General features: G+C 48.0%; 1 protein-coding gene across 4 annotated transcripts in view; it reads left to right on the forward strand.

Moving 5' to 3' along the window:
- The first annotated feature begins 1,186 nt into the window (after nucleotides 1-1,186).
- The window catches only part of tyro3 (TYRO3 protein tyrosine kinase), a 90,319-nt gene continuing 73,113 nt past the window's right edge, over nucleotides 1,187-18,392 (forward strand). For 2 of the 4 annotated variants that reach the window (XR_006312856.2, XM_087990122.1), the window contains exon 1: nucleotides 1,187-1,692. Coding sequence is in view for 2 of the 4 variants with exons in the window: in XM_087990122.1 (XP_087846248.1) it covers nucleotides 1,638-1,692 (55 nt within the window). In the remaining 2 variants the exon portion in view is untranslated. The remainder of the gene's footprint in view (nucleotides 1,693-18,392) is intronic. The other 2 variants (XM_043698215.2, XM_043698216.2) reach the window with 2 other exon arrangements.

The raw sequence follows: 18,392 nt of genomic DNA on the forward strand, positions 1-18,392 counted from the left end.
CTCTCTCTGTGTACAGTCTCTCACTATACAGTCTCTGTCAGTGGACAATCTCTCAGTATACAGTCTTTCAGTGTAGACTCTCTCTCTGTACAGTCTCCCAGTGTGGAGTCCCTCTCTCAGTGTAGTCTCTCTCTCTGTAAAGTCTCTCACTTTACAGTCTCTCTCTCTAAGTACAGTCTCTCGGTGTACAGTCTCTCAGTGTACAGTCTCTCCTCAGTGTACAACCTCTGTCTCTGTACAGTCTCTCAGTGTATAATGTCTTGGTGTACAGTCCCTTGGTATACAATCTCCCAGTACACAGTCTCTCAGTGTAAAGTCTCTCCCTGTGTACAGTCTCTCTCAGTGTACAGTCTCTTTCTCTGTACAGTCTCTCAGTGTACAGTTTCATGCTGTGTACAGTTTCTCAGTGTACAGTCTCTCTCATGGTATAGTCTCTCAGTGTAGTCTTCCTCAGTTGATAGTCTGTCTCTGTACAGTTTCTCAGTGTACAGTCTCTGCATATAGTTAGCTGTAAACAGTCTGTCAGTGTACAACCTCCCTCTGAGTGTACAGCCTCTCTCTGTGTACAGTCTCTCAGTGTACAGTCTCTGTCAGTGGACAATCTCTCAGTGTACAATCTCTCTCTGTGTAGTCTCTCTCTGTACAGTCTCTCAGTGTACAATCTCTCTGTGTACAGTTTCTCCCTCAGTGTACAACCTCTGTCTCTGTACAGTCTCTCAGTGTACAGTCTCTCTGTGTACAGTCTCTCTCAGTATACAGGCTCTCTGTCTCTGTACAGTCTTTTAGTGTACAGTCTTCCTCAGTATACAGGCTCTCTGTACAGTCTTTCAGTGTACAATCTCCCAATGTACAGTCTTTCTCCGTGCAGCCTCTTTCAGTGTTCAGTCTCTGTACAGTCTCTCAGCGTACAGTCTCCTTCAGTGTACAACCTCTGTCTGTATAGTCTCGGTGTACCGTCTCTCTGTGTCCAGTCTTTCTCAGTATACAGGCTCTCTCTCTGTACAGTCTTTCAGTGTACAGTCTCTCTCTCTCAGTGTAGTCTCTCTGTACAGTCTTTCTCTGTACAGTCTCTCTCTCTCTCCGTAAAGTCTCTCGGTGTCCAGTCTCTGTCAGTCTGAGCGGTGCTGTCGCGGAGCACGATGTGCTCAGGATGCGGTTGATTGAAGGCGGCCAATGACGGGGGAGGCGCTGGGAGGTGATGCTGGGGGTTGGCCTGGATCTCGGAGGCACACACTCACACAGATAGAGAGAGGGGGAGGGATAGAGCGGTGTACTGGGGCTGGCTGAGAGTGTGCCGGAGCCGGGCTTCTCTCTCTCTGTGTGTGTGTCCCTCCTCTCCCTGCAGCTCAGGAGGAGCCTGGGCAGAGAGAGAGAGAGAGAGAGACCCTTCCTCGGTTGGTGCCTGGGGAATGGGGAGGTGCCTGTACATTTCTCCTGCTCCTGTGTGTGCCTGTAGCAGCAGCAGCAGCAGCTCTCCCCCGCCATGAAGCGGTGCCTGCCCCTGCTGTGGGATCTCCCTGTGCAGTAAGGCAGCATTACCCACCCTCTCTCCAACACCCACTCAGGACAGCAACTCTTCCCCCCTCCCCTCCCCTCCCCCCGGTGCAGCATCTCCAGCCCGGGCTCCGCTTGGCTGTATGACTCCGGGATCGACTCTCACCATCGCCTTCCTGCTTCTCCCGCTTACCTGCGGTAAGTTTGCTTTTTGTTTTTTTTAAAAAAAAGACAAAAAAATATTGGGGTCCAGCACCAAGATGGGCTGAAGCCGAGTGGCTCCTCGAGGGTTTCCGAAGTTTTGCAAACTTTTCGTTTCCCGTGGTGTCAGGTGTGGGTGGGTTGGTGTTCCTGGCTGGAGGGTGGCCTTTAATTTCATAGAGTGAGAAAGGGGGAGGAGGGCTATTCCAATCTGCTCACCCTACACCCCCCCCCCCCCCCCCATGCTCTGACTGTGGTTTTGCTCAGGTGAGTGTCTGTGTCTGGAAGGTCACTCTCTGCCACGCACCCCAGTTCCTGGTGGTGTTCACTGGAGCAGGCAACTCCACTCCACCCTCCCCTCCCCTCCCAACCCTCACCAAACAAACCCCCTCTCAGCTGGGGAGAGAGCCCCATGGTGTCATGTACATTTTGTAAAAGAGTTTCAGAAAGAATGTTTGTGATTTTTCATAGAGATGTACAGCACGGAAACAGATCCTTTGGTCCAACTAGTCCCACCTGCCAGCACCCAGCCCATATCCCTCCAAACCCTTCCTATTCATATACCCATTCAAATGCCTCTTAAATGTTGCAATTGTATCAGCCTCCACCACTTCCTCTGGCAGCTCATTCCATACACGTAACACCCTCTGCGTGAAAAAGTTGCCCCTTAGGTCTCTTTTTAAATCTTGCCCCTGTCACCTAAATCTATGCTGTCCAGTTTTGGAACCCCCCACATTGGCTATTCACCCCATCCATTTTCCTCATGGTTTTATAAACCTCTATAAGGACATCCCTCAGCCTCTGGCTCTCCAGGGAAAATAGACTTCTGTCTCAGCGACGTCTCATACCAATGACATTTCATCACAGTGACCTCTAATCTCAGTGGCCTCACGTTAGTGTGACCTCTCAATGCAGTGATCTCATCTCAGTGTCGTCCTTTTGAAGGCAGCTCTCAGTGACCTTTAATCTCAATGACCTTTCATCACAGTGACCTCTGATCTCAGAAATTTCTCATACAGTGATGACTGATCTCAGTGATTTCTATCAGTGACCTTTGACCTCAGTGATATCTATATCAGTGGTCTCTGGTCTCAGTGAACTCTAATGTCAGTGACCTCATCATAGTGACTTCAGATCTCAGTGTCCTTACCCTGCAGTGATCTCTGAACTCAGTGACATCTGTCTCAGGGAGCTCTGGCCTCCGAACTCTAATCTCAGTGACTTTTGATCTCAGTGTCCTTTACTTCCAATGACCTCTGATCTCAGTGACCTCCCATCACATTGGCATCTAATCTTTGTGACCTCTGACATCTCAGTAACCTCTCATTGTAATGACCTCTGGTCTCAGTAACTTCTCATTACAGTGACCTGTTAGTGACCTCTCATCTCAGAGACCTCTCATACAGTGACCTCTGATCTCAGTGATTTGTCTTCACAGTGACCTCTGACATCAATGAGTTCTATCTCAGTGACCTTTGGTCTTGGTGAACTCTAATCTCAGTGACCTCTCATCTCAATGACCTCCACCTACTGTGACCCCAATCTCAGTGACCTTCCATCAAAGTGAGCTCTAATCTTGTAGCTGGCTTGTTGCAGTGACCTCTCATGCATGCTGACGATATGAAATTGCAATGACATCATTGACATTAACCTGTACAGGGCTGACAGCGTTTCACTGTTACCTGTGTTCTGTGTAAATGATACAAGACCGTGGTGACAACAGACTGACAGAAAGAGTGGGGCCATTCCAAAGCTTCGGGTTATAGATTCATCCACCAGTGCAAAGCCAGAGAAAGTGAGGACGCAAACATATTGGAGTCAGAGCAATTGATAAAGGTCACAGCACAGATTGAGGAAAAAGGCATCTGTGGTTCCTGGGGTTTAGAAATAGGGGGCTCATAGTGGAAAAGCATAGAAGTGATGATAAATCTAAATCAAACCGGGTTCAGCCTTCACAGCAGTCTTGCACGCTGTACTGGGCCATTCATTTTAAAATGTAGGTGATTGTCTTCGAAAGTGTACAGAAAAGATTTCCGCAGTTGGTTTCAGAGATGAAGATTGTGTGTTGCTGGATATGGTTGTCCACCTTAAGGAGGAGATCTGATACTGACGTTCAGAATCGTGACAGATACAGAGCGGATAAAGAGTTGACGTTGCATCGGTGGAAGATTGGTAAACAGAAGACAATTTAAATTGTCGTCAAAAGAGCCACCAGAGATAGGAGGAAATTCTTGTTTGCACAGCGAGTGGTTAGGTTCTGGAATGCACTGCGTGAGAGTTTGGTGGAGGCAGGTTTAATCGTGTCGCTCGTAAGAGAATTGCATTAATTATCTGGTGCAAGAAATGATTGCGGGACTGTGGGAAAACATGGGCAAAGTTGGACTGGCTGGAGTTCTCTTGCAGAGAGCTAGTACAGACACAAGGGGGCTAAATGGCCTCTGCCCCTGCTGTGTTCATTTCACAATTCTGCTCCCTGTCCCCAGACCTCTCGCTGACCTGAACGCGCTCCTCTTCCTTGTGACTCCTCACTACCTGGAACCCATTTGCTGTTGCTAACCAACCTCCTGCTCTGAACCCACTCTGTAGTGGTGCACGCCCTCACAGCAGCATTACATAAAAGCAGTCGATTGTCTATGCAGTGTTAGCATGCCTTTCTGATGATCCAACCTTCTCCTCACTTCATACGCTGCTGAGCAGCTATGAGACTGGAGCCGATCGCTTCCCCTTCTCTGTCCGTTCACCTTGTGACTCAGTACCCTGAGCAGTCGCACTGTTTGTCGAGAGGAAGGAAAGTAGAGGGAGATGTTTTCTGGCGCAGGTATTCCTATTAACTCCTGCACTGACGCAATGAGCAGAGCCCTTTCAAAGTGGGGCACTGAGCTAATTCAGACCAGAAGGTTGTTGTCTTTACTGTGAATGCCCCTGGTGTGGGAAGAGAGGACAGCAGTGATCAATAATAAATAGTCAAAGCGGACACTGGAAATCTGAAAACACAGAGAGTGCTGGAGAAACTCACAACATTTCAGGTCTGCCATGGTATTCTTCAGAATTGTAGGAAGTCTGTTTTGCAGAAGCAACATAGACTCGAAACGTCAACTCCATTTCATAGAATCCCGACAGTGTGGAAACAGGCCCTTCGGTCCAACTAGTCCACACTGACCGTCCGAAGAGTAACCCACCCAGACCCATTCCCCTACCCTATATTTACCCCTAACTAATGCACCTAACCTACACATCCCTGAACACAATGGGCAATTTCCCATGGCCAGTCCAGCCTACCTGCACATCTTTGGACTGTGGGAGGAAACCCACACAGACACGGGGAGAACGTGCAAACTCCCACACAGACAGTCACCCAAGGTTGGGATTGAACCCGGGTCCCTGGCGCTGTGAGACAGCAGTGCTGAGCCACTCTTAGCCAAGCCTAGCCTCTCCAAAGCCAAACCCGCTGAGTTTCTCCAGCGTTCTGTGCGACAACAGCCGGGATCCTGCAGGAGTTCCTGGTGCTGCCTACAGGTGGGTAGGTTTGCGGCCTAGATAAAATCAGGCTGAACTGTGATGCAGCATACAGTGGAATAGTCTGCATACACAGGAGAGCAGGTGTGGCTCAGGGTGGAGAGGAAGGAAAACGCCTGCGAGGGTTGTGAAGAATAAAGTGTTTGGCAGACTTTAAAAGCAATCACATTGTATGGTTTAAAAGTAACAATCTCTACTGTGATTTCTTTGAGAAACCGGTTTACCAGGGCCTATTTAAATGAAAATATAGTCCAGGGAGATCTTTAATTACAGCCAGATTGTTTTCACCTTTAGCTGGTGAAACTGGATTTGATTCTTTAGTTCCAGGAAGTTAAACATTTCTGAAGTGCAGCTTGATAAGGATTCCTGAGAGCCCGCCTCCAATCTTGAACAGATTTCGCAAGATGTATTCCTCCTACCAGTGGCAGAGTGCCTTTCATTCTGCCCTTTCAGCCCGACAGGGTGAATGCGCTGTGGAGTCTGGGTGTGTCCCGCGCACTGACAGTGCTGTGGTAGCTGACTGCTGGCATACAGCCCGGGAACCTCACATTGCCACATGTTCTGCCACATTCACTACAGCTGAGGCCAGGTCAGAGTGTAGCTAAAAGGCAGAGGGGGCAGACCGCAGTGGGGCTGGGACAGGCCGCAGTGGTGGGCAGGCCGCAGTGGGGCTGGGACAAGCCGCAGTGGGGCTGGGGCAGGCCTCAGTGGGACAGAGGAAGCAGGCCGCAGTGGGTCTGGGAGCTGGCCGCAATGGGTCTGGGAGCTGGCCGCAATGGGTCTGGGAGCAGGCTGCAGTGGGTCTGGGAGCAGGCTGCAGTGGGTCTGGGAGCAGGCTGCAGTGGGTCTGGGAGCAGGCCGCAGTGGGTCTGGGAGCAGGCCACAGTGGGTCTGGGAGCAGGCCGCAGTGGGTCTGGGAGCAGGCCGCAGTGGGTCTGGGAGCAGGCCGCAGTGGGTCTGGGAGCAGGCCGCAGTGGGTCTGGGAGCAGGCCGCAGTGGGTCTGGGAGCAGGCCGCAGTGGGTCTGGGAGCAGGCCGCAGTGGGTCTGGGAGCAGGCCGCAGTGGGTCTGGGAGCAGGCCGCAGTGGGTCTGGGAGCAGGCCGCAGTGGGTCTGGGGGCAGGCTACAGTGGGACAGAGGGAGCAGGCCACAGTGGGGCTGGGAGCAGGCTACAGTGGGACAGAGGGAGCAGGCTACAGTGGGACAGGGAGCAGGCCGCAGTGGGGCTGGGAGCAGGCCGCAGTGGGGCTGGGAGCAGGCCGCAGTGGGGCTGGGAGCAGGCCGCAGTGGGGCTGGGAGCAGGCCGCAGTGGGGCTGGGAGCAGGCCGCAGTGGGGCTGGGAGCAGGCCGCAGGGGGGCTGGGAGCCTGCCGCAGTGGGGCTGGGAGCCTGCCGCAGTGGGGCTGGGAGCCTGCCGCAGTGGGACAGAGGGAGCAGGCCGCAGTGGGGCTAGAGCAGGCCGCAGTGGGGCTGGGAGCAGGCCGCAGTGGGACAGAGGGAGCAGGCTACAGTGGGGCGAGAGCAGGCCGCAGTGGGACAGAGGGAGCAGGCTACAGTGGGGCTAGAGCAGGCTGCCTTATCACATTGGGGCTGGGACAGGCTCAGCTCTGAGCGTCCGACACGTGATCTCCTGCCAATGATCATGTTGCTCCCCTATCAGAAGGCAATCACTCTCCAGTTTTAACCCAATTTTGGGATTTTTCTGCCACGAGAAAGCCCCCACTTCCAAATCGGGGTGAGGTGACGAAGGCAACTGTGTCCTTTCTCACACTCTCCTCACCCCCCAAAGTTCTGAAAATGGGGAGGAGAACTCCCCCCTGCACTTTTTCACTCTTTCTCTCTTTCTCTCTCTCTCTCTCTCTCTCTCTCTCTCTCTTTATATCCCTCACAGCAAGACAATACCAATGGAACCTCAGGATTGTGCCCGCTGGGTGCCTCTGGGGTTGGCGAGGGTTTTCTCAATTCACCACTCATATATCAGGGTGGCTCACTCCAGTTATGACCGAGTCAGAGTTCTGAGCAAGCAACGTTTCGGGGTTGTTTTCCAACTTGGAGACCGGTTTACCGGCGTGGCTTGTAGACAGGAACAGCACTGTGCAGAGCTAACGGATAAAATCGATGAAGGCGTTGCAGTGGGGATGGTCCAGGGCCCAGGTCTTGTGGAGCCTTGCATGGTCAGGAAGATCCCAGCCTCAGTTGACAGTGACTGCTGCGTCTAGGGGAAGGGGCAGGGTTGGACAGGGTACCTGGGCTAGGGATGAGGTGGGAGGAAGGGGCTGGAAATCTAGCTGTGAGGCCGAACTTCGAACGTCGACCCTCCCTGACGTCAGCATAAGTGAGCGGCAGCCTCACATCTATGGAAAAATAAAATTGGAAGGAGAAGAATTGCATTGATATAACCCTTTTCACCACCTTGGGCTGTCTTAATGCACCTCGCAGCCAATCAAGTGCTTTCGAAGGCCAGTCACTTTGGATCAGGCCAGACCTCCTCAACATCTTTTAAGAAAGTAGCCCAGGCTCTAACTTCCTCTTATTTTAAAGACAGATGTGAGGTGGATATTCCAGGTGTGATGCAGCTGGCCAAACCACTCGGCTTTAAGCAAAACAGAACTTATTTAAACACTACAGTTGAAACACAAACAATAGAAAACGGGATTTAACATAACTGAACTATTGGAAACTTAACTGACCCGACGCAGCAACTTAACGAAGGAGCTGTTCCAATTCCTGTAACATCCCATAAACATACCCCTTGGCAAAAGGTAAATTCAAAACACAGGTTCATGCTGACAGGAGAGATTTCAGAGAATAAAGTCAGTCAAGGAGTTTACTATCGACTCCCCAGTAGCAACAGAGACCCAGAGGAGCAGATTGGGAAGCAGATTTTGGAAAGGTGCGGAAGTAACAGGTTGTTGTGACTTCAACTTCCCAAATATTGATTGGAACCTCCTTGGTGCAAGTAGTTTGGATGGAGCAGATTTTGTCAGGTGTGTCCAGGAAGGATTCCTGACTCAATATGTAAATAGGCCAACTAGAGAGGAGGCCATATTGGATTTGGTGCTTGGCAACGAACCAGGCCAGGTGTCAGATCTCTCGGTGGGAGGGCATTTCAGTGATAGTGATCACAACTCCGAGTGGGATAGGAGCAGACGGTATGAGAAAGTATTTAATTGGGGGAGTTGGAATTACAATAAAATTGTAGTTATTTGGCAGGAACTGTGGAGCATAAATTGGGAGCAGATATTCTCAGGGAAATGTTTGACAGAAATGTGGAGGTTGTTTAGGGAGCACTTGCTGCACCTTTGGCAATGATCTTCACTGTCCACTAGAGTAGTACCAGATGATTGGAAGGTGGCAAATGTTATTCCCTCATTCAAGAAAGGGAATAGGGATAATCCTAACAATTACCGATCAGTCTTATGATTGTAGAGGATTCTGAGAGACAGAATTTATGATTATTTGGAAAAGCATAGCTTGATTAGAGATAGTCAGCATGGCTTTGTGAGGGGCAGGTCATGCCTCACTAGCTTTATTGAATTCCTTGAGGATGTGACAAAACACATTGATGAAGGGAGAGCAGTGGATGTGGTGTACAAGGCGTCTGATAAGGTTCCCCATGGTAGATTCATTCAGAAAGTAAGGAGGAAAGTAAGAAGTACAAGGAAATCTGGCTGCCTGGATACAGAATTGACAGGCCCATAGAAGACATAGGGTGGTGGTAGATGGAAAGTATTCAGCCTGAGGCTCGGTGACCAGCGGTGTTCCACAGGGATATCTTCTGGGACCTCTGCTCTTTGTGATTTTTATAAATGAGGAAGTAGAAGGGTGGGTTAGTAAGTTTGCCGATTACACCAAGGTTGGTGGAGTTGTGCATAGTGTGAAGGGCTGTTGCAGGTTGCAACGGGACATTGACAGGATGCAGAGCTGGGCTGATTAGTTCTGGCAGATGGAATTCAACCTGAAAAAGAGTGAAGTGATTCATTTTGGAAGGCTGAATTTGACTGCAGATTACTGGGTGAAGGCAGGATTCTTGGTGGTGTGGAGGAACAGAGGGATCTTGGGGTCCATGTGCATAGATCCCTCAAAGTTGCCACCCAAGTTGATAGGGTTGTTAAGAAGGCGTATGGTGTGTTGGATTTCATTAACGGGGGACTGAGTTCAAGAGTTGCGAGGTTATGCTGCAGCTCTATAGAGCCCTGGTTGGACCACACTTGGGATATTGTGTTCAGTTCTGGTCGCCTCATTATAGGAAAGATGTGGAAGTTTTAGAGAAGATGCAGAGGGAATTACCAGGATGCTGCCTGGACTAGGGGGCATGTCTTATGAAGAAAGGTTGAAGGAGCTAGGGCTTTTCTCATTGGAGTGAAGAAGGATGAGAGGTGACTTGCTAGAGGTGTACAAGATGTTGAGAGGCTTAGATAGAGTGGATAACCAGAGATTTTTTCCCAGGACAGAATTGTCTATCACAAGGGGACATAATTTTAAGGTGATTGGAGGCAGGTTCTTTACACAGAGAGTAGTGGGTGTGTGAAATGCACTGACAGCAGTGGTATAGAGGCAGATACATTAGGGCCATTTAAGCGACACTTGGATAGGCACATGGATGAGATTAAAATGAAGGATATGTAGATTAGTCTGATCTTAGAGTAAGATAAAAGGCCAGCACAACATTGTGGGCCAAAGGGCCAGTACTGTTTTATGTTCTATGTCGCATATTCTAACCAGCACAGAAACCATACACTAAGCTTGAAACTGAGGATAAGAATCTTGCTCCCGAATCTAAATTGGGAAATGAGACCAACACTGAGTGAATATAACACTGCCTTGTTTATTTTAAGTATTACCTTTCATTGCTTAATAAAAGTTTCCTGAGTGCTGTGCACTGGGGAGGGATGTAAACTGAACTCTTACTTTTCTCAACGCCTGCTTACTTTTATCCGTAAGTAGACGTTGTTTAAGGTTATTTGTCTCTCCTTTGAAATGGGCTGTTAGGGACATTTAAGCGACTCTTGGATAGGCACATGGATGATAGTATAATGAAGGGTATGTAGGTTAGTTTGATCTTAGAGTAGGATAAAGGTTGGCACAACATCGCGGGCTGAAGGGCCTGTACTGTTCTATGTTCTCTATGTATTAAGAATCATCTGCTGAAGCTTGTAACCTTTCTTTGGACTGCAGCAGCTTCTCTACTACAGCAAAAGGAAACTAGAAAGAAAACTTGAACTGAAAGAACTGGCCACTCCCCTGTCATTGTTAAACCAGATATTGTGATCCCTGTGCCTTTACGACCTCACTTGGGGGAAAAAAAAAATCAAGGACAAAATAACCTTTTCAAAGTGACAGCATTGTTACACTATTGTAACGTAGGTGGTGCACTAGCCCATTCTTTACACAGGAAGATCCCATGAGCAGCAGCCTTGCAATGACCCGGATCATCTGTTTCACCGTCTTTGCTTTAGAATGGACGCAGACCAGGGTACTGGAAGGTGGGAGCAGGGATGGGCAAAGGTGCCCTCCCGTCTTGATTGGTCAATTGAGCTGCAGCCCTCCTATAGCACCATGGGATACTGTTCGTTTTTTAACATTGAGAGTTAATGGCCTCTGTTAGGAACAGGATTGGTGACTGAGTGACTTGACTATTTTCCCAGCTTCCTTATTTTTTTCTTTTTCACTTGTGGGACAAGGGGACCACTGGCTAGCCAGCATTTGTTGCCTATCCAATCCGTCCTCGAACTGAGATACTCACTGAGTCATATCAGAGGACACCACAGTGGGTTGAGGTCACTTGTAGGCCAGACAAGGTGAGCATGGCAGATTTCCTTCCCTAAAGGGACATTGGTGAGCCAGATGGACAATCGACAGTGGTTTCACAGAGTCTTAGAGCTGTACAGCATGTAAACAGACCCTTCAGTCCAATTCGTCCATGCCGACCAGATATCCTAATCTAGTCCCATTTGCCAGCACTTGGCCAATATCCCTATAAACCTTCCCATTCGTGTACCCATCCATATGCCTTTTAAATGATGCAATTGTACCAGCCTCCACCACTTCCCCTGGCAGCTCATTCCACACATGCACCACCCTCTGCATGAAAAGGTTGCTCCTTAGATCTCTTTTATATCTTGTCCCTCTCACCCTAAACCTATGCCCTCTAGTTCTGGACTCCCTGACCCCAGGGAAAAGACTTTGCCTATTTACCCTATCCATGCCCCTCATGATTTCATAAACCTCTATAAGGTCACCCCTCAGCCTCCGACGCTCCAGGGAAAACAGCCCCAGCCTGTTCAGCCTCTCCCTGTAGCTCAAATCCTCCAACCCTGGCAACATCCTTGTAAATCTTTTCTGAACCTATTCAAGTTTCACAACATCCTTCTGATAGGAAGGAGACCAGAATTGCATGCAATATTCCAACAGTGGCCTAACCAATGTCCTGCAACATGACCTCCCAACTCCTGTACTCAATACTCTGACCAATAAAGGAAAGCATACCAAATGCCACCTTCACTATCCTATCTACCTGCGACTCCACTTTCAAGGAGTTATGAACCTGCAATCCAAGGTCTCTTTGTTCAGCAACACTCCCCGGGAACCCCCATCAAGTGCTCCAGTCCCACTCCAATCCGCCCCCACCAAAATGCAGCACTCCACATCCACCCATGATCATCAGCAGATTCTTACTTCCAGATTTGGGGTCTTTTCTTTGTTTTCAGTTCAGAGTGATCACCTGACCCAAAACGTTAATTCTGATTTCTCTCCCTAGGTGCTGCCAGACCTGCTGAGCTTTTCCAGCAATTCCTGTTGTTGTTTCTGATTTACAGCATACGCAGTTCTTTTGGTTTTTGTGTGTTTTTTTGATTGAATTCAAATTCCACATCTGCCACGGTCCCCAGAAGATTAGCCGAGTTTCTGGATGAATAATGTAGCGGTGACATCACTCCCTTTATCTGACTTGTTGCATATTAGAGGCGAGGAGAGCTGGGTGCAGCCATGATGACTCATTTATGCTCTGACCTTTATGGAGCTCTGCCTGGTGCTGTCACTGCTGTGTAAACAAACTGTGCCGAGGCACGCTGAAGGTGGGAGCAGGGATGGGCAAAGGTGCCCTCCCGTCTTGATTGGTCAATTGAGCTGCAGCCCTCCTATTGCCCAGTTTAGCTTTGATTTCCCTGTGTATGGTGCTGCTAAGTAAATCTGACTGTGAGAAGCTGATGTGGCACTGGACTCTGGGCTCTCAGTAGTACAGATGGAGAGGTCAAGGTTCAACGTTGTTCCGTCCCTCACTCCATTGGCCCCCCCTCCCGCCCCCCCCCCGAGTAACTCCTTCATTAGGGTGGATGGGAGGTAGAAGTGGCCTCATGGAAAAATAGCTGGGGAGCTGACACATGTAATGTATCAATAGCTGCACTTAGAATCAAAACATCCAGTTTAATTAGAATCATAGAGTACACAAGAGGCTCTTTGGCCCATTGAGTATGTACTAACAAAAAGCCACTTGAAATCTACACTTATCTCACTTTCCATCTTGAATGCTGGAACGTTTCAAGTACTCATACAAAGGTTGTGAGGTTTTCTGGCTCGACTACCCTCCCCCAGGCAGTTCATTCCAGACCCCACCACAATCTGGGTAAGAAACATTTTCCTCACATCTTCTCTAAACTTCCTGCCGCTCACCTTAAAATTGGTCTGTGGTAAGGGGAACAGGAAAGGGGTTCAGTGGTCAATGGAGACATAGAGGTCCTTTATACCTTCATACATCAGAACATTTGTGAATGAGAGGTGTTCCTAACTTTGTATCTGGTTGTCCTCCTTCTGCAGACTCTACGTGACCCATCTGGACAGATCCCAGTTTGAGGAAGGTTCTCCCATCTAGACACATCCCAGTTTGAGGAAGGTTGTCCCATCCAGATACATCCCAGTTTGAGGAAGGTTGTCCCATCCAGATACATCCCAGTTTGAGGAAGGTTGTCCCATCCAGATACATCCCAGTTTGAGAAGACCTTCAGCCTACCTTACTTAGCACATCCTTTCAGACTGACTCCAGAATTTTCCCCACAGCCCCTCCCCCACACCCACCAGTGTAATAATTAATCGATTCTTCAGTCATTCCTAACATTACTGTATCTGAGAGTCCACAGTATGATTCGACCTTTATTCCAATTTGCATTTCCTTAACAATTCCATAAAATTATAGCACTGGCCTCAAATATTTCTAGGGGAACTGAGTTCCACAGTATAACCACACTGAGTGAACACATGTCTCCTTATTTCCCAATTGGATTTATCAGTAACTACCTTATAGTTTAGGTTCCTCAGTTTGGATTTTGCCAACGTGGAAACGTTTCTCTTTCCCTATCCTTTCCATTGATATTTTTAAAAATTGGTCAACCTACATCCCTTTCTCAAGCAGCAGACTTGACATGTTCAGTCTGGTATCTTTCAGTTCTGTTGCCATCCTTTACCAAATTTCTTTTAAACCTTTCACAGTGCTTCCAAGTCCCTTTCACAGTGTAAAGACTAGGTATGTACATAGCCCTGTGAACACAATCTGACCAGAGTCCGATATCAGTTTAATGAGGCTTTGACCACTTCTGAATTCTAGACTCCTACAAATAAATCTCAGTGCTGTGTTGGCACTTGTAATTGTTTTGCTAAGCTGTATTGCTGCTTTCAATGATTTATTCATCTCTTCCTAGTTCCCTTTGTTCTCCAACCCATTCAGTTTAGTATTTTGTAAGATGTGCCTGATACTTTTATTGTTGTTACCATTTATCTAAATTAAGGTTCCATTTGTTACTCACATGTCTAGTCTGCAAGTTCTCAAGTAAACTGCGTCATTCCTCAGTGTTTGCTACAGCCTTCAAATGTTGATATTGCTCAACTTGTTCCTGAGTCCAAATTCTGAAGGTGTATTAGAAATAACAATGGCCCCACACTGATCCTGCTGTAATGTTGTACTTTCCTTCAACCTGAATGACTATTCTTTATCCCTGTTCTTAGCTTTCTGCTTTTTACAAATTCACCACCCATTTCCTTTCACCCTGCCTTCACCTTCCATATGAATCCACTGTGTAGCAGTGCAGAGAAGGCCTTTTGAGAATCCAAGTGTATGACTTGTGACAGGAACCAGCTCTCTTCAAAGAATTAATCTTTTAAAAAAAATTACCATTTCTGTCTCTCGACCATCAGCTCTGCCTTTCTTTCAGTATAGTTTCCAGAATGTTACCTTCTGCTTATGCTCGATCGTTTCTGGGTTTTGTTTTGCATTGTAGAGGAAGATTAGGTGTTCGCTAATGATTTGACAGAGTTCCAACTTTTCAATCGACCAGTATAGGCTAATGTGCAGCCTTTCCATTGTCAACAGAAAGGACAGGGAAAAGGAAATGTTTCCACGTTGGCTGAATCCAAACTGAGGAACCGAAAGTATAACATAAATCCAGTTGGGAAATAAAGAGAAATGTGTTCCCTCAGTGTGGTTATACTGTGGAACTCAGTAACACAAGAAAAATTTGAGGCAACTAGCTGAGGTACTTTCTGAAGAAACCGGAATGAGAGAGGAAGATATTGAGAGAGGCTGAGACAAGGCAGACAGAATGAGAGGCGTCTTAGGTGAGCTATAAACACCAGCACAGACGATGTATGTCATCCGGGCCTGGAATCTTATCATCTTAAATATTTGCTGATACTTCAAATATTTCTTTCTTCCACCTGAGTGTGTTTATGTTTATTTTAAGCTCAACACTTTCGTGAAGTAATTCCTGATGTGTCCACCTTTTAGTGCTGTGATCCTTCTTTGATGTCCCTTTCTGTAACTTATGGGTGACCCCTCCCTCACCGCCACCACCCTTCCCATATATAAGTGGGTGAGGGTTGGATGAGATGTTGAATCTTAAAAAAAATCGATCCCGATACCAACCTATTAAATCACATCTGTGTTTAACAGAGGTGGATAAAGCGTGTGGGGGGGGGGAGAGTTGGCTAGGGTTTGGGAGAGAGCTAATTTGCCTTAGAGGTGAAGGGCGGTCGGGAGAGGGGTGATACAGATGCTGCCGACCAGTTAAATATTTCAGTGAAGCTGACAGCCGTTGGTTTAACCTGCTTTCTAGATTACAGTATGGAGACAGGCCCTTCGGCCCAACAAGTCCACACTGACCCTCTGAAGAGTAACCCACCCAGACCCATTCCCCGACCCTATATTTACCTGTGACAAATGCACCTAACACTATGGGCAATTTAGCATGGCCAATTCACTTAACCTGCACAAAATTCCAGTTTGCCTAGATCTTCCTGGCCTCATGAGCCTCGACAGCTGAAAGTAGGCCGCATCGGTCCCTTAATTATCACCTTAACCCCATCCCACCACCCCCCTGTCACTGGGTCAACATCCTGGAACTCTCTCCCCAAGGGGATTGTGGGTCAACCTACAACACATGGTTCAAGAAGGCAGCTCACTATCTCAGGAATCGGCAATGAATGCTGGCCCGACCAGTGACACCCACAACCCATAATACTCTGTGCAGCCTTCTCCATATTTAAGGAAGGATGTGCTTGTGATGGTGGTAGTTCAAATAGTTTTTTTTTGTGTGTATTACCCCTCTGTCACTGTCTTTAGTCGTTATCTTTACCTCCTATGACTTTTCCTGCTCTTTGACTATTTATGCTTTTACTCCTTCCTTTAGCTTGACCTTTGCTGTCTTCTCCTGCTGCTTTACTGTTAGGTTTCTGTCCTTTCTAGCTGTCCCTGTCCCACCCTGTGTTATTCATTTATAGAACACAGTGTCTCGGACCCTAGGATTTTACCACAGAAGCAGCTCATATACTCTGTGTTGCATACATTGACATCTCTGCTTTCCACACCACTCCTTTAGCCAGCTGATAACTTTCCCACTCTGTCCCAGGCGAGTTTATTACTCCTGACATTTTGTTTTTAGTTCCTGACTTCTGATATTCCCTCAGTAGGATCTCTTCCCTATTCTGTTGCTAATTCCAAAGCGGACCACAGCAACTTGCTGTCTCCCCACCTTGCTGTGTTCCATCTACCTCTCAGTCTGCTGAGCAACCCATCCTTCAGATTTCTTGCACCTGACTGTAAAGAATGCACAAACCACTGACATGGAACCCTTTACTTAGAACGATAACCTTTCTCCTCTTAGCTTCTTTGCTCGGTAGCTTTCCCTGCCCTGATCAGCGATTCTGACTCATCTCCCACTGTGAAATCACCTCTTGGAGGTCTCCTTCCAAATTTGTAAAGTCTTTCCCAAATCTGTCCTTGTAACTCAGAACTCTAAGATTCGGTGACCTCCAGCCCATGAGTCTGCTTGTTCTTGTGTCTCGGGGGTCAGACTGGGCACACTATGCTTCTCAAGGTGTGGTCAAACTGGAGCTCTGGGCCGTGGCTCCACAGGGTCCCATGCAATAGTCGCACCCACCAATACCACAGTGGACAGACGTTTCTGTGCAGATAGGACCATCTCCTCACCAAACTATCAACTCTTCTCTCTTGTTGGCTCCCTCACCAGCTGCCGCACAGTCAGTCTAGCAGGACTCGGGATGCACGGTTACTCGTGGTACTATTGAGCCACATCTCAGTCAGTAGACACTGAAGACCCTGACTGAGAGTATATTCAATGCAGCCTCTAATGTGGTCCTCAACATGGAAGAGCTATGATCCGTCAGCTGAGGGAAGGTTTTCGCTGACAATCAGTCAGAGCGTTCCGATCCCAGATTTGACCTGCATTGCCACTGAAACCACACCTTGACATTATTAGAGCCACACTGTAAGCAACTGAGCAGCTAACCGTTGTTCTGGATTTGTATATATTGAGATACCAGTCTAACAAGACTCCTCATTACCTTTCATATTCATCCTTAGTTATTTCCATACCATTCTCAGACCATGAACAGCATCTGTTTTTTTCCTTACTTCGCATTTATCTTATGAAATGTCTCCTCACGTTTTTAGTTTCCCTCGCAAGTGTTTCCAACTCATTCTGTCATTTCTGAGCACCTGCCCCTCCCAACCACCATGAGTTCCATTCCTGTCCTTTTCCCAAAGGCCAACATTCCCTCCCCCCCCCAATTTGCTGGTACTTTTATTCGGCACCCATTTTATTTCTGTAAATCAGAGAGAGTACCTGCCTTTACTACCCTCTCGGGCAACACGTTCCATACCACCCTCTGGGTGAAAAAAATAACCTTTCTTCGGGTCCCCACTTACTCCTCACCTTAAACCTATATCCTCTGGTCTTAGACCACAGGGAAACGATTCTCGCTATCTACCCTGCCTATGCCTCTCATATAAAACCCTTTCCCCCACAACCAGCCTCCTCTGCTCCAAAGAAAACTAACCCAGCCTGTCCAGTCTCTCCTTGTGACAGCCCTCCAACCCAGGCAACATCCTGGTTGAAGCTCCTCTGCACCCCCTCCTGCAATCACGTCCTGCCGGTAGAGTTATCCAATTAGTCGTGCTGCCTGGTTCCTTAGTCCCCTGAATGTTTTTCTCTCCTTTTAAGTACTTATCCAGTCCTCTAATTATTGGTTCCTGCTATCCATTTAGCCAGTACATTCCAGATCATAATGACTTGCTACTTTGAAAGACTTTTTCATCCCCTACCCTTTTGCTTCGTTTACTAATTATCTTAATTACGTTTCCTCTGTGTTTTTTTTTGGCACTTAAACAATTTCTCCTTCTGTTAGCAACTGCGTCCAAATTGCCCTTCCCCGTCCGTGTTCTAAGGGTGGCACGGTGGCTCAGTGGTTAGCACTGCTGCCTCACAGCACCAGGGTCCCAGGTTCGATTCCAGCCTCAGGCGGCTGTCTGTGTGGAGTTTACACCTTCTCCCCGTGTCTGCGTGTGTTTCCTCCGGGGTGCTCCGGTTTCCTCCCACAGTCCAAAGATGTGTGGGTCAGGGTGAATTGGCCATGCTAACTTGCCCCATTGTGTTAGGTGCATTAGTCAGAGGGAAATGAGTCTGGGTGGGTTACTCTTCGGAGGGTCGGTGTGGACTGGTTGGGCCGAAGGGCCTGTTTCCAGACTGTAGGGAATCTAATCTGAAAAAACAGCCCAGTTCTGTAGCCTCTTCATGTTAAAACCAAATTGCCTTCTGTGGGCCAGTTCCAGTGAATCAGCAGCATTGATTGAACATCCTTTCTGATGTGTGGCGCTAACTATCATATACAATATTCC

This window comes from Chiloscyllium plagiosum, unplaced genomic scaffold (assembly GCF_037043375.1).
Source record: "Chiloscyllium plagiosum isolate Xiang-an unplaced genomic scaffold, Cpla_swu_hap1 HiC_scaffold_8, whole genome shotgun sequence".
NCBI lineage: Eukaryota > Metazoa > Chordata > Chondrichthyes > Orectolobiformes > Hemiscylliidae > Chiloscyllium > Chiloscyllium plagiosum.